The following is a 14,839-nucleotide window of genomic DNA, read 5'->3' as shown; positions in this document are numbered from 1 at the left end:
AGGAAAGGGACGGGTAATCGACAAGCATAAAATTTATGGAACACACGTCAATTTTAAGCACAAATCTAAAACAACCGTCTATAAATTTTACATTGGCCAATAACCCGACAAGATTATGTTGACAGCACACGTCAAACGGTTTGAATACCAGCGAGATACCTTTTTAATTCGCCCGGGTTATTCATACATTTACTCATTCTTCCTAACATTAAGAGCTGTCAATTATCCGTCTCTTTCCTTTTCGGCGGATAAGAAAATGACAGGTATAACAAAGTAAAATTAGGAGGTGTCTGCAGGAATCGGGGCCAATGTCTAATGTAAAATACATTTTTTAATTGGACTTACCATACCTACTGTATGTTCTGCCTACCCCAATAGGGATTACGCGAGCGTGAGTTTGTAGGTATGTATGTATGCAATCGATGATTTGCAATCACACTTTTTCTGCTAAATAACTAAGTACTCATTACATGTTACGTAAATAGCACTACCATCTTACATAAACATGTAGTTATCTATCAGTACATACATACATATGTATGAGGTTACCATGCAGGATCTACTCGGGGAAAGTGGTTTGTGATCTGGGGAAAACATCAGCTTCTCAGAGACCGTATTTACTCACGACTGCGAAGGGGAAATCTAGATTGTTCTGTACACCGTACGAAGGACGTAATATACGAGCCCGACGACCTGATTAGCTCTAGCCGTAGAGGCGGCCAATCAACTCGCGACCAAACACTTCAGAACCCCGATACCCCCGTCGGCGGGGTCGTCGATTTCCCTCATTCAGCGCTTATCGCTATCCCACTAGGGTCCATTAATCCTTTCAAATATTCTTCCTCTTCTACGACGCCGTGAGCCAAGGTTCGCGACCAACTGGGCACCCTCAGGCCGGTTGTCTTAAATTTTGTACCGGGTGAGAGCCCTCGGCGCTCTCCATTTGTCCGGCCATGTAGTTAATGCCAAAAAACTACACCGTATCATACTCGGACCATGTCAGGCACGGACCGGCACGTGCCGGCCGCTACTATGCTCACTGTGAGCACCGCAACCGCGTTTTATAAAATAAAATATCCAACCCACAGGTATCCGTGGTCTTCCATTTCGCAGCCAGTCTCCGGCTGGAGGCTCCTCTGAAGGAAGGTCTGGAGATGAACACTCGCGGCACCCTGCGAGTGCTACACGTGGCCAGTCGTATGAAGAACATTGCTGCTTTCCTCCACTTGTCCACCGCCTTCTGCTACCCGGACTATGAGAGGATGGCTGAAAGGGTATGATTACCTTTTTTTATTATCTTTGCTTATCCTAGATATTTGATCCACGCAGGATATTTAATTTTTGTCTGTCATACGCAATAATAATTATCTTTACTAGTTTTTAGGTAGTAGGTAACCATGGCGTAGCGTTGACATTTCATACCCTTAAACTTATTTATTCGTAGCCTTAAACTGTAACAACACAACATAGCACCACGCTTAAATCCCCGAAGGGTAAAGCAGAGGTGTATCCTTAGTATATACTTACACCTACCCCTCATAACCACCCCGAAACTGACCCACCGGCGTGGTCGAAGATTTCCCGTATTCAGTGCTATGGTGTTTTCATTTTCGACATTTCGTCATAGCCTTTTTCAATTTTGGGCTTGTCTATTTATCTAATTATTATATTACTTACCCATCGGCCCACTAGAGTCGATTAATTTTGTTTTGAAGCTTCATTACTTTACCTAGAACCTAACAGAGGGCAGCAGTAACTGTCAGTACTTACTATTTAAAGGCGAAGGATAGGATTCCTAGTGCGGCTTTGAAATAGACTACTCTGGCTGGCCATTCGCGTCCGAGTACTGCGAAGCGGAAGGCAAGAGAGAAACCACTGCCCTATTTGTCCCTAAAAAAGTAGCATGGAAAATGCTACACAGACAAAAGCGTGGCTCATTAATGATGATGTTACATTACTATTTTGGTTGACATTCTGTAAGTATAAACAGCGGCCTTTGCCTCTCATTGTTTTAAGGTCTTTGTTCAAGGGTGTAAAACTTTGAAAATTATAATAACCAATAGCATTTGACGCATCACAGGCTGCTTGCGTATGAAACTTTTTTGTCCTACTACGCTCTATGTAGGGAAGGACAAATCAAACATGACAAGAAATAAATATGCCAATCAATAATATTTTTTTTTTTTGTTTTTGTTTTCCCCGAAGGTTAAGGCAAAGGGAACTATGCCCATACAGCCATGTCTTACGTATTTTTTTTCTTGATGATTAATGAAATGATGAAAGGTGATGATGATGAAACCTAAGCCCCCACCCTCGGAGTAGACTCCTACTCCGAACCCCAAACGAATTAACTCAAAAGTCCGCATAAACTTTTGAGTTATGAAGCGGCTTCCTGACACGAAGCGAAAATAGGCAGATACACTTTGTTTATTGAATACTCCAATATAATAACACTCGCGAATGTCTTCCGACTAACTTAATGCGATCATTAACCACAAAACACCACTTCGTATTAATTATTTAGATTATTCAATGAAGAAAGCAACTGTCCCGTTCCCGTTTCCTGCCAAAAAGCCCCAATCAATAATATCTGTTGTTTTTGTTAAAATTCGATTTATACAATAAGGGAGACAAAGATCTGAGGACCATGCAGCCTATAATGACGTATAATTTCTGAGAAAAAACCTTGTATATGACGTAGGTAACTTAATAATAGGTAAATGTAAAGTTATTTTAATGGCTAAACAGAACTGCTAAAATTCACTATAACATATTTACGCTGATTTACCATTTTAAACGGCAAAAACCATGGAAACAACGTTGAAGAATATTAGAAATATTGTAAATGATTTAACTTTAACATTTAATGCAAAAAATAACATTTCGCGAAACCCTGCTGACTTCCACGGAACCCTAGGTAAAAATCGACCTTCTCGGTCTGTGACAGTCATTAAAATTCCATGTAAAATTGAACATTCTGACAGCGCGTACTATGCAAAATAATTTTGGTACGCAGAAACCTTTAAGGTGAACGCGCATCTAGGTGCGCCGCAGGAGCCGTACGCGCCGAAGTCATCGCATTTTGCAGTAAAATGCGGGTCGTGGGGCGCGGATAAGTGCGCGACGTTGCATACGACTTCATACAATAATCTATGGTGCGTTCATCTTTACCACCAAAGATTTTTTTCACCGTTGCTAACAAAACCATCGTTCACTTCCAGGTACACGACCCTCCAGCGGACCCTCACAAAGTGATGCGCGCAGCTGGTTGGCTGACAGACAAGCAGATGGCGCTGCTAGCTCCCTCCATCATGGGCAAACACCCCAACTCTTATACCTACTCCAAAAGACTGGCTGAAGCGCTGGTTCGGGAGTACTATCCTCGACTGCCCGCTGCCGTCGTCAGGCCTAGTATCGGTGGGTATCTATTTCTAATTACTCCTTCTTCTGTTGTGTGAGTTTCAAGTTCGACGATCTCTCTCTAATAGTCGACCTCTCTAGTCTCACTTTATTATTGAACTGCTGAAGGTTCCCTTGATGGTTTAGCCAAGTGGGAAATGTTTTTATTTCTACCCTTATATTAGGCTAGCTTCCATCTAGTAAAATCAGTTACTTTTTATTAAACGTCAAAACTCGACATTACTATGGAATTTGCCTGAAAAAGCACACTGTGACATCATAGAAAAACGTGACAAAATGTCGGACTTATTATTACGTTTTTCTTGTTTAAAATGTATAAATAAGTTAAATAGAAATGAGAAATTTTTATCGTTATTTTGACATGTGTCTTTATTTAGTTATCAAAATTTCATAATTATCTTGAACCTAATACAAGAAAGAAAGAAAGAAAGAAAGAAACATTTATTACTTCCGGACACCACAGACACAGACAAGTACATTACATTCAACACAGGACAGAAACCACACGACCCATTTGTATGGATGATGAGAGCGAGAATAGGAATAACACACCCGTAACACTCCACGCAAAAATATAGTTTTTACCGTGCACCGCCTAACGCGAAAGTGTAAGTGAGACAGGACAGGACTGGACTCTTCATACACATTGCCACGCTGCCATGGTGTCCAGACTATGACTGGATTACGTGCACATAACAGAAAGCACTAACCCTCACAAAATTCCAGTGACCCCGTCATACAAAGAGCCGACTCCGGGCTGGGTGGACAACCTGAACGGCCCCATCGGCCTGATGGTGGGCGCGGGCAAGGGCGTCATCAGATCCATGCACTGCTACGGACACTACCACGCCGAAGTCATCCCTGTCGACCTTGCCATCAACGCTATCATCGTCATCGCTCATCGGATTGGGACCATGACGGAACGGCAAGTCTTTCTGTACCTTTGTACCTTTTTGCTTTAGAGGTTTCTTTAGTAATCTGGACCTGACAAGTCTTTAGATTAAGTGAGCGAAGGTTTGCTCCACCAGGCTGAGTAAGAGGGTCTTTTAAATAGTTATAATTCCATTCAAAGACGTGCTCTGGATCGATGCTAAGATCCTCAATATCAGTGAGAGATCAACAATAGGAGAAAGGTTTTCAGATTTGGTCACGTTCTTGGGGACATGATAAACTTTCAGTATTGACAATAATATACAGGTTAGTGACACCGTAACTAACACTGACGGGGATGGTTCACACCATGATTCTGAGTTGATATCAAGTGGAATTTCCTGTCGGAAAATTTTCAGTTACATACTTTTGCGACGGAAAATTCCACTTGTTATCAACTCCGAATCATGGTCTGAATCATCCCTCAAAGTTTTCGTTACGATGTCACTTACACTCTGTATAATTCCGATGGTGACTAACCCAGTCACACACTTCTACGGCCAGTCTCACTAGGACTCCAAAATGTATGCAGTTATTTAAAGGGTACCTCCCTCCCCTTAGTACCTCATCAAATTCGGATCCCGAATAATTTCCCAATGGTGGCGCATTGGGATACGCAATCCAAGCAGAAGTCACAGACAGTAGTTTAAATTCCAATTTCATTTCCAGCCCGCCAGAAATCCCAGTCTACAACATAACCTCAGGAGACGACAAGAACACGACGTGGAAAGATGTCTTGGACATCGGCAAGGCAACGGTCAGGAAGTACCCATTCGAAGGGCCCTTGTGGTACCCCGACGGGAATATACGACACAACAAGTTCATTCATGACCTCTGTGTGTTCTTCTACCACATTGTGCCGGCGTATCTGATTGACTTTCTCATGTTCGTGTTTAGGCAGAAGCGTTTGTGAGTATCTTTTTGAGAGTATTTTTAAATTTCTCTTTGGTAGCCGTTATTTGACTCTTTCCAACAATACCTTCACCCCTCTCTCTGCCCCCCCCCCCCACTCTCTTCCCCTTCTTGCTTGAATTTCTGACTCCATAATATATAAAACCGGCACGCTACTGGCTCAATAATAACCCTGACACCAGGGTTGATGGGGTTGGTAATCCACCTCACAACCCACACGATAGAAGAAGAATATAAAAAAGGTAGTTTTGACATGACTTATTGTAGATTTGGCGCATATGGCATTAACTACTTGGCTGGACATAGGTATTGGGGAGCGCTGAGGGCTCTCCCACAGAACAAACTTTAAGACAACAGGCCTGAGGGTGCCCAGTTGGCCGCGAACCTTTGCTCAGGGCGTCGTCTGAGATAATTATACCATTTTTTACCAGACTTCTGTAAGGCAAATAAAGAAATCCTCCTAGACGCATTTTAACGACCAATAATGGTTCTGATAAAGGGTCACTCGACACTCGACAGCAACTGACTAGCAAATAATCGGATTTTCTTTTTTTTTGGCTTGAGGTTCCTTCGCTGGTTGGAAGATCAGACAGGCAGATTGCTTCTATAAAAAACTGGACCTGTAAAATTTTCTGGTTAGGTAAGAGGACCCTGTGAAAAACGGGATAATGCTAGGGACATGATGATTTTTTGATTTGAATACAGAAGTTTTGTTACAAAAGCGGACTGTTTTTTCTTACCACTTCCCTATCATCTTTTCTAGCATGGTCCGCATCCAAAACAGGATCACCGTAGGCCTGGAAGTTCTCCAATATTTCACGACTCGCGAGTGGTGGTTCGACACACACAACTTCAAGGGTAAGACAATTATCACTGAAGCGGTTATTAGCCTATCCAATCCACCCTGCCAAATGCGCCAAGGTTAGCGATGGCTCGAGATCGTGGTTACCATGGATACCATAATGTGCTATTAGACTTCACGATCCCATCGAGCAGACAGGATTGGGTAGTGAATGCGCAACTATACGCGCCGCAGGAGTCGCCAGTCCCGAAGTCATCGCATTTTGCGGCAAAATGAGTAGTATCGTAAAGCGCGGATAGATGCGCGACGTTGCATACGGTTTCACACAAAGATTTATAAAATGCTTGAATTGTTTTTTTTTTTGGTTGGTTGTGTTTTTTATAGTTTTTGTTTTAATGTTTTTTATTTATTTGCTATCCGAGTTTACCTTTACACAGTTGTCTCGACTGACGGTAGCTCACCGATCATGTTGGTTTAATAAAGCTTGACAAAATGTAGGCACTTCATCATTATACTTCTTTCAAAGGTCTACCAGCGACCCTGAATGCTGAAGACTTCAAGACCTTCCCGATGGATGTGACTGTCATTCAAGATGTTCCGTACATCGAGAGCTGTATGATCGGCGGGAAACTGTACTGCCTGAAGGAGAAGCTTGAGGATCTACCTAAGGCGAGACTTCAGAATAATATGTGAGTCCATTTATTGACACTTCTCACCTTTTTTTAATGTTGGGTAATGCAACGTAACGGCGTCCGGGGGGACGATTATGTGGGATTCCCGGGTGGTTACACCTGGTATACCCACTAAAACCCAACGATGTTCCTGCCTGCACCAATGCCAATGCCTAAAAGTGCCTATTTCTCCCATCAGGTATCGCTACTGTTGAGTGTTCTTAAATTTTGACAGTTCCCCATACTATTTAAGTAAACAAACATATTGTTTTGGTTTTTTGGTTTAACTGCAAAATCATAGTGTTATATTTATTCCCTAAGGATCGGAAAGAAAAAAACTTATATTCAATCATAACTGCCTTTTTCCAAATGGCTGCTTTTTTTTTCGTGACTCATCGTTCAGACGGGGTACACTCCACGTTGCTCCACATTTTAGCAATTTATCACAAAGCTGAAGCCGTATGGATAACTGTCAAAATTTAGGAACACTCGACAGTGCTGCTGCCTACATTTGAGCTTCTAGTTAACCCTAAATTATATTAATTGAATAACTATACTAACAGAATGCGGCAGAAACGGCGGTATGAATTCCTGAGTATATTGCCGCGTCCAAGTAATAAATTCAAGCTATCTCAAACCTGGATAGGGCACGATCTGAACAGGGTGTTAAAAAAATCGTACCGACTAATAACGTCTTTTTTTCAGCCTGTACGTGCTAGACAGGATCGTCACAATTTTCTTCTACCTCCTGCTGGTCTACTGGATCGTGTCATACTTCGAGCCTGCGCGGGAGTTGCTCTCCTACGGCGGGCCCGTCGTCAGATACCTGCCTTTAGTCGGCAAAGCCGTGTTTAAAGACGAATATTTGTAGGTACTTTAATACTCGGTACTTACTGTGTTATTTGTGGCTTTAAAACGAAACAATAAATAAATTAATGTAATTATAAACATTGTATACAGACAATAAGGTATGAATTATGTTACTAAGTATAGGCTTTCTGAAATAACCCGAGATGAGTCCGACGCCTTGTCGGTGTAGCATTCTTCATTATTGTCTAGCAAAGGTCAATTATTTCACTTCCTTATAAGACACGACGTTCACCTTCTCTTTAATCTGTTCCATGTAAGCTCTTCTTGGTCTTCCCCTTCCTCTCTTTCTTGTAGCTTCCCTTCTATGATGTTTGTAATAAATTCGTCGTGTCTTATTAAGTGTCCAATCATCGGCCTCTTCTGTCCTCAATAACTCACAATATTTGCCTCTTTTCCGTTACTCTTACTAGCACTTCCTCATTAGTAACCCTTTCAGTCCAACTTATTCTTTCCATCCTTCTTCAACACCACATTTCAAAGGCATCTTCTCTCTGTCTTTCTGTGTCTGTCCAAGTTTCACATCCATAGAGGGCTATGCTCCATACGAATGTTTTGATGCATCGTTTTCTGATTGGTTTGGCTATCTTAGCCTTGAATATAGTACGGTCATGAGCATTAATATGTATACACTTTGGTACCATGTCACATTAACGTTTTTGACAAATTGAACTGTAAGTCTCACTAAATGTCAAATATATAAGTGCGACAGAGTCCTAAAGTGGGTACATTATATTGCTCATGACTGTACCCCTTGTTATGGATGGCTTGTTTTGCCATTGCTAATCCGGTTTTAAGGTCTAAAGTACATACCGGATTCTTATAATATTAAAATAATTAGTAATAAAGAACTTTCCAATCGACGTTCCCGAAACACACGATAGATGGCATTGTTCACTTTTAACGGTATAATTACCTATTTTCTCATTGCTGGGGTACATAATTATTCAAAAATGTAATGTAATAGCAGAAGCATATATAAAACTAATTGTTGCTTGATATTTGGATCACATTATGTATAAAATGATGTTGCTACCTATATTGCTTCTCTTTATTTTGATCAGAATAACAATGGGTAGAAGTTGTAATTGTACCTTGGTGTAATAAAAAAGGGTCATCATTTATACCCCAAAAACAAAGATAAAAGATGCATTATGTCTGTTATCCATGAAATTTGAAGTTTAAACGAAGAAAAAGCTTAACAACGCCATCTATCGTGTTTTAGGGAACGCCGATTGGAAAGTCCTTCACTATAATATTAGGAGATAATTCAAGTCTAATTATGTAATCAAGTTCATACCAACAGTAATGTCCAAATATTTTTATTGGTACTACTTATAAGGATAAATCTGTATATAAAATGTAATGTTGTACTATTAATAAATAATAAATTACATTTGATAATGTCTCATATATTTTATGTAATATAAATGACACAAGACAATTGTAGTAACTATTTATCTGCTAACAAGCACCGATAACCTACGTGTAACCTTTGACTTTGGAAATCCCTCAAACCAAGGAAATACATAGCATCACGCCTGTATCCCGACAAGGTAGGCAGAGGTGTACAGGCATCCACTCCGTCCAATCTAATTGGTAGTAGGGCTAATATGCGCAACGTGATAAAATTTTGTCACGGTCATTTTATCGATTCTGACGATATAATTATGTTGTTTTGTCGATTGGTGCCAATATGTGAACCCAAATAAGTCATGTCGTTCTGTCAAAATAATTCTGGATAAAAAAACAAACTTATCGATTTCGACAAAATTTATTGAATTGATCGATAATTTTATCACGTTGCGCATGTTAGCTGTACAGTCATGAGCAATATAATGTACCCACTTTAGGACTCTGTCGCACTAACATATTTGACATTTAGTGAGACTTACAGTTCAATTTGTCAAAAAAGTTAATGTGACATGGTACCAAAGTGTATACATATTAATGCTCGTGACCGTACAGGTACATATCCTGCAAACCACGTGATATCAATTATTATCTATGATCCAAACGTAAATTCAAACTCAAAGTCGAATTCAGTGGGTTAGATTCCGAGCCAAAGTAAATACAAGCATTTTAAATACTTAAAAAGTAATTAAGTATATAAAATTAAAATGCTCATGCTCACGACTATATTCTCAATCGGGGTAGTCAGAGCACGCAGCGAAATGAACTGAGTAGGTACCTATTGTTATAAAGTCTCTGATAACAATATTACTATCTAATAGATAAGTGTCAGTGGTGCTAATTCCTGTAAACACCATCTAATTTTACATCACTTATATCTCACACACACACACACACACACACACACACACACACACACACACACACACACACACACACACACTGGCCCCGATTCCTGCAGACACCTCCTAATTTTACTTTAAGTTATATTTGACATTTTCTTACCCGTATAAAAGGAAAGGGACGGGTAATCAACAAGCATAAAATTTATGGAACACACGTCAATTTTAAGCACAAATCTAAAACAACCGTCTAAAATTTTTGCATTGGCCAATAACCCGACAGAATTATGTTGACAGCACACGTCAAACGGTTTGCATACCAGCGAGATACCTTTTGATTCGCCCGGGTTATTCATTCATTTAATCATTCTTCCTAAAATTAAGAGCTGTCAACCGTTCCTTTCCTTTTCGGCGGATAAGAAAATGACAGGTATAACTTAAAGTAAAATTAGGAGGTGTCTGCAGGAATCGGGGCCAGTGTGTGTGTGTGTGTGTGTGTGTGTGTGTGTGTGTGTGTGATAGCAGTATGTGACTGTATACATACATCCTCTATCTTAGCCTTAGACGTCACGCATGGTAGACGAGAAGAATGAGGCTTTCTAGCACATTTTAACGCATATTAACCTAGAAATCCTACTCCAGTTCGTCAACGTTTGGGACGTACTGAAGTAGGGTTTCCAGGCATTTTTCGCTTGGAAATCCTACTCGGCCAGCGGTGACGTATTGAACCAGCATTTCTAATTACGCGTCCCGGCTTAAATTATGACACAAGTAATCATCATCTCCCTAGCATTATCCTGTTTTTCACAGGGTTCGCTTACCTAACCTGAAGATTTGACAGGTCCGGTATTTTACAGAAGCGACTGCCTGTCTGACCTTTCAACCCGCGAAGGGAAAACCATCCCAATACAGGTTAGGTTACCTCCGAAAATGCATTTCTAGGGAATGTTAATTATGGCACAAGTAAGAAAGAACACAATTTTAAAGGACATATTTTGGAATAAATAAATTAATATTAGGTAGTATATTGATTAAAAGCTTCGTCTAGGGGCTCGCTGAGAGTCTTATTTCTAACATCATGTTCGCAGATGTAGAACAGCTTATGGTGACAGGCCACATCGTTCAGGCGGCCATTGTAGAACATGGAACCACAGGTATCGTTGGTCCCCCCATCGGGTTGCTGGTTACCCCATTCTGCGTACCCACAGTCTTCGAGAGGCGAGCCTGCAAAAAGCGGTATTTCGATATCAAAATAACCTAGACAAATGAGGGAGATACTTTCTTCTCAACGTCGAAACAAAAAAGGTTTGTTTACATGAGGATAACGAGTCAAAGAAAAACGAAAAAAAAAAATACGGTAACGAAAGAGTTGATCCGTGCTTCGAAAGGCACGTAAAGCTGTTAGTGCACACAACATTACTGATTAGTAAGTAATTTCGTTACATTGGCCATTAAAAATATAGTTACTTCCTATAGCAAGTTTACCTGCTCAAATAGATAGGACGAAAAAGTGTCAAAAGTAGCACCACCTAACGGGAGAAACAAGCAGGTTATAATTGAGCCGCCAAAGGCCCCTGACATGGCTCATGTAACGACTACAAACTTACATTAGTCAGAAGTAACCGGGACCAATGGCTTAACGTGCCTTCCGAAACACGGATCTTATTTTCGGACAATCAGGTGATCAGCCTGTAATATCCTAACCAAACTAGGGATCACAAAGTGACTTTCGTGAAATGACCCCACCGGGATTCGAAGCCGGGGCCTCCGGATCGTGAGTCCAACGCTCAACCACTGCACCACAGAGGCTTATTACACTAATTTAAGAGCCACGCTATTTTCGGTGTAGCATTCTCCATGCTGCTTTTTAGGGAAAATAGGGCAGTGGTTTCCCTCTTGCCTTCCGCCCCGAAGTACTCTGTCTGCCGTTATGCAGGCAAAGAAAATTCCTAACTTACATTTAATAGTCTTCCATCCACCACCATCCCTATTATGGAAGCCCAGAGACACCGCACCGGTCACGCTCAACCCGGATACTTTATCCTTCTTCGCATCCTCGGTCAATTTGACCAGATAGTCGGCTTCCATTTGGCTGTTAATGACGGCCAGGTACGACTGCTCAGCGTTGCAAACGGTGACAGCTTCTGTCCAATTCTTCGGGTCTATGTGGAACTTGTAGCATGCTTCTAATGCCTCATTGTAAATGTAATCTGAGGAATGAATAGGTGAAGAAGATGAAAAATAATGATGAAGGAAATTATCCAAATCCCGGACTGGGAATAAAGAACATACATACTACAGAACGGGGGCTTAAAATGGCCACATCGAAGCAATTCATCTAAGAGAGCAATATTGCTATTTGACATTTGTTTGCATTGCGCAGTTACTTTACATGTGGCCATTTTAACCCCCCGGTAAAGAGAGGAAGGGGAAGACCAAGAAGAGCTTACATGGAACAGATTAAAGAAAAGGTTAACGTCGTGTCTTATAGGGAAGTCAAGGAATTGGCCTTTGATAGACTGGAATGGAAAATGCTACACCGACAAGAGCGTGGCTCTTAAATTGATGATGATGACAGTACAATACACACGCACGCACACGCGAAAATGCAATTCAATTCAATACGGCAATTTTTACCGCGCATTAAGGCAAGGCAGATCTGTCAAAGGACCTACTTAAGCTAGTGTTGTGACAGTCATTCACCAGGTCACAGTCATCTATCTCGGTAGAGAATAAGATTAAATTGCAGTGGCCACCGATGACCCAACCTGTCGACCAGGGGGTTCATGACCCCCCCCCCCCTTCCCGCCCCCTCTCACCACCCCCACCACTGGACCCACAGTGGCTACACACACACCCATTACACTACACTTACGGGAAGTAGGCAAGCATTATCTTTAAGATTTATCTATAAGTGGCTCTACTCAGACATTCGACCCTGGATAATTGAACCCACGAAAACCTTACCCGTATCAGGCAAGTTACACTCGGTGTTCCATTGCAGGGATTCCAAAGTCTTCCTGCAGATGAACGGATACTTCTTGCCACAGTTATCGTCATTAAGATTTCCGTTGCGGTACAGTTGTACGCAGTCTTCCACGCCGCCGGCGTTGTTTGGCTCGCCAGGACCCCAGTTGCTGTACACTTCTAGAATTGGGCGGCCTGAGACGTGAAAATAATAGCACTTAATCAGTATGTCGGAAGGCACGTTAAGCCGTTGGTCCCGGTTGCATTAGCAGTCGTTAATAACCACCAATCCGCACTGGGCCCGCGTGGTGGTTTAAGGCCCGATCTCCCTATCCATCCATAGGGAAGGCCCGTGCCCCAGCAGTGGGGACGTTAATGGGTTGGTGATGATGAATCAGTATGTCACAAATGGGTCGTGTACCAGGTTCAAGATAAATAATGAAATTCTGATTACTAAATAAAGACACATCTTAAAGTAACGAAAAACGTTTTCTTTTTTCAATTTAACTCATTTATGAATTTTAAACAAGAAAAACGTAATAATAAGTCCGACATTTTATCACGTTTTTTATGACGTCACAGTGTGCTTTCTCAAACATATTCCATGGTAATTTTGTGTTTTGACGTTTAGTAAAAAGTAACTGATTTGATTAGTTGGAAACTAGTCTAATCCGTGCGAATGCGAAAGCAATATTGCTTGTCTGTTACGCTTTTACGCCAAAACTATTTAACCAATAGGCTAGTTTGCAACTAGTCAAATCAGTTACTTTTTACTAAACGTCAAAACACGAAATTACTATGGAATTTGTATGAAAAAGAACACTGTGACGTCATAGGAAAACGTGATAAAATGTCCGACTTATTATTACGTTTTTCTTGATTAAGATTCATAAATAAATTAAATAGAAAAAAAAAAAATTATTCATATCATTTTCATTTTTCATTTTCCATGATGATACGTCCAACTGCTGAGCACAGGCCTCGCCTCAATCAATATGATCGGTACTTACAATCAATAGTCTCATAAACATCCATAACCAAAAAATCCGTTATTCCAACCCAGAGGGCGAAAAAGGGTTGTGTTTGGTTCCACCAGCTAATAACGTCATTGGCTTCATCATCAGACCCTGCGTAGAACAGGCTGGCTCCTTCCATTTCACATCTCTGTTTAGCTTCTGACCATGTTCTGCCGATAGTATGAATTTTGTAGAATGCTTCAGTTGTTGTAAGATAGGTGTAATCTTTCCGAAAGAACTTTTTGGTTTGTTGAGCGTCTGAAAAATTAAAAGCGGTTGGAAATAAAAACAGAATTTTTATATTTAGTATGTTTAAAAAAATACCACCTCAAGATTAAGTTCTGAAGACTTTGATGAGAATGGAAGAAGCGAAAGTCTCTGCTTGAATTGACTACTTAGCCGGACAAATGGAGAGCTCTGAATACTCTTACCGGGTACTTATATACAATTTTAGTGTAACAATAATAAACCCTTACTTACTTGTTCCTAACAAAGTCAGCAATACTGGAAACACAATTGACAAATATTTAACCCTAACCATTATTCACTGTTTTTTATCACTTTTTTATTTTTAACTTAAACAACCGGCAACTTGGAAATGTCAACGAGATATCAACCGAGTAAGAGAATTTACTAAGTAGCTATGGGCCATTAATTTGATAACATCGGAACCGTGATAACCTATGTTCTGTGTTTATTGTTTAAGTCCGGCTTTGGAAATCCCCAATTACATATTTTACATACCTATATACATTCACAATCCATGATAGTCCTGTTTCGGAGTACGCGTGGCTTACATAGTAGCAAAGAACAAAGAATAATACTACATATAGAACGGCAACTCTCCGCTCCCCACCAGCGGTTTACCTCACCGCCGCTCGGTCTTACTTTAGTCTTCAATCGTATGGCGTCAGACGTCACACACACAAATGCGCGTGTACGGTAACGTCAATAAGTGGTTGTATAAAACGTGTTTTTTTTTGTATGAAGTGTCCAAGG

General features: G+C 40.8%; 2 protein-coding genes across 3 annotated transcripts in view; one reads left to right on the top strand and one right to left on the bottom strand.

The window, feature by feature from the left end:
* Nucleotides 1-14,839, top strand: part of LOC126367787 (putative fatty acyl-CoA reductase CG5065) — a 576,419-nt gene that overhangs the window by 16,133 nt on the left and 545,447 nt on the right. The window contains exons 4-10 of one of the 2 annotated variants that reach the window (XR_007566512.1): nucleotides 1,089-1,274; nucleotides 3,222-3,417; nucleotides 4,147-4,345; nucleotides 5,020-5,259; nucleotides 6,026-6,120; nucleotides 6,591-6,753; nucleotides 7,441-8,205. Coding sequence is in view for 1 of the 2 variants with exons in the window: in XM_050011528.1 (XP_049867485.1) it covers nucleotides 1,089-1,274; nucleotides 3,222-3,417; nucleotides 4,147-4,345; nucleotides 5,020-5,259; nucleotides 6,026-6,120; nucleotides 6,591-6,753; nucleotides 7,441-7,606 (1,245 nt within the window). In the remaining variant the exon portion in view is untranslated. Of the gene's footprint in view, nucleotides 1-1,088; nucleotides 1,275-3,221; nucleotides 3,418-4,146; nucleotides 4,346-5,019; nucleotides 5,260-6,025; nucleotides 6,121-6,590; nucleotides 6,754-7,440; nucleotides 9,007-14,839 lie in introns of those variants that run through there. The other variant, XM_050011528.1, reaches the window with a different exon arrangement.
* Nucleotides 10,859-14,477, bottom strand: LOC126367823 (C-type mannose receptor 2-like). The gene is made up of 5 exons (XM_050011582.1): nucleotides 14,321-14,477; nucleotides 13,835-14,098; nucleotides 12,825-13,019; nucleotides 11,816-12,067; nucleotides 10,859-11,081 (listed from the first exon to the last, which is right to left on the bottom strand). The coding sequence occupies exons 1-5, from the start codon at nucleotides 14,379-14,381 to the stop codon at nucleotides 10,873-10,875; spliced, it is 981 nt and encodes a 326-aa protein (XP_049867539.1). The 5' UTR covers nucleotides 14,382-14,477; the 3' UTR covers nucleotides 10,859-10,872.

Source organism: Pectinophora gossypiella, chromosome 6, assembly GCF_024362695.1.
Source record: "Pectinophora gossypiella chromosome 6, ilPecGoss1.1, whole genome shotgun sequence".
In the NCBI taxonomy this organism is placed as follows: Eukaryota; Metazoa; Arthropoda; class Insecta; order Lepidoptera; family Gelechiidae; genus Pectinophora; species Pectinophora gossypiella.
This window is presented reverse-complemented; position numbering and strand designations above follow the sequence as displayed.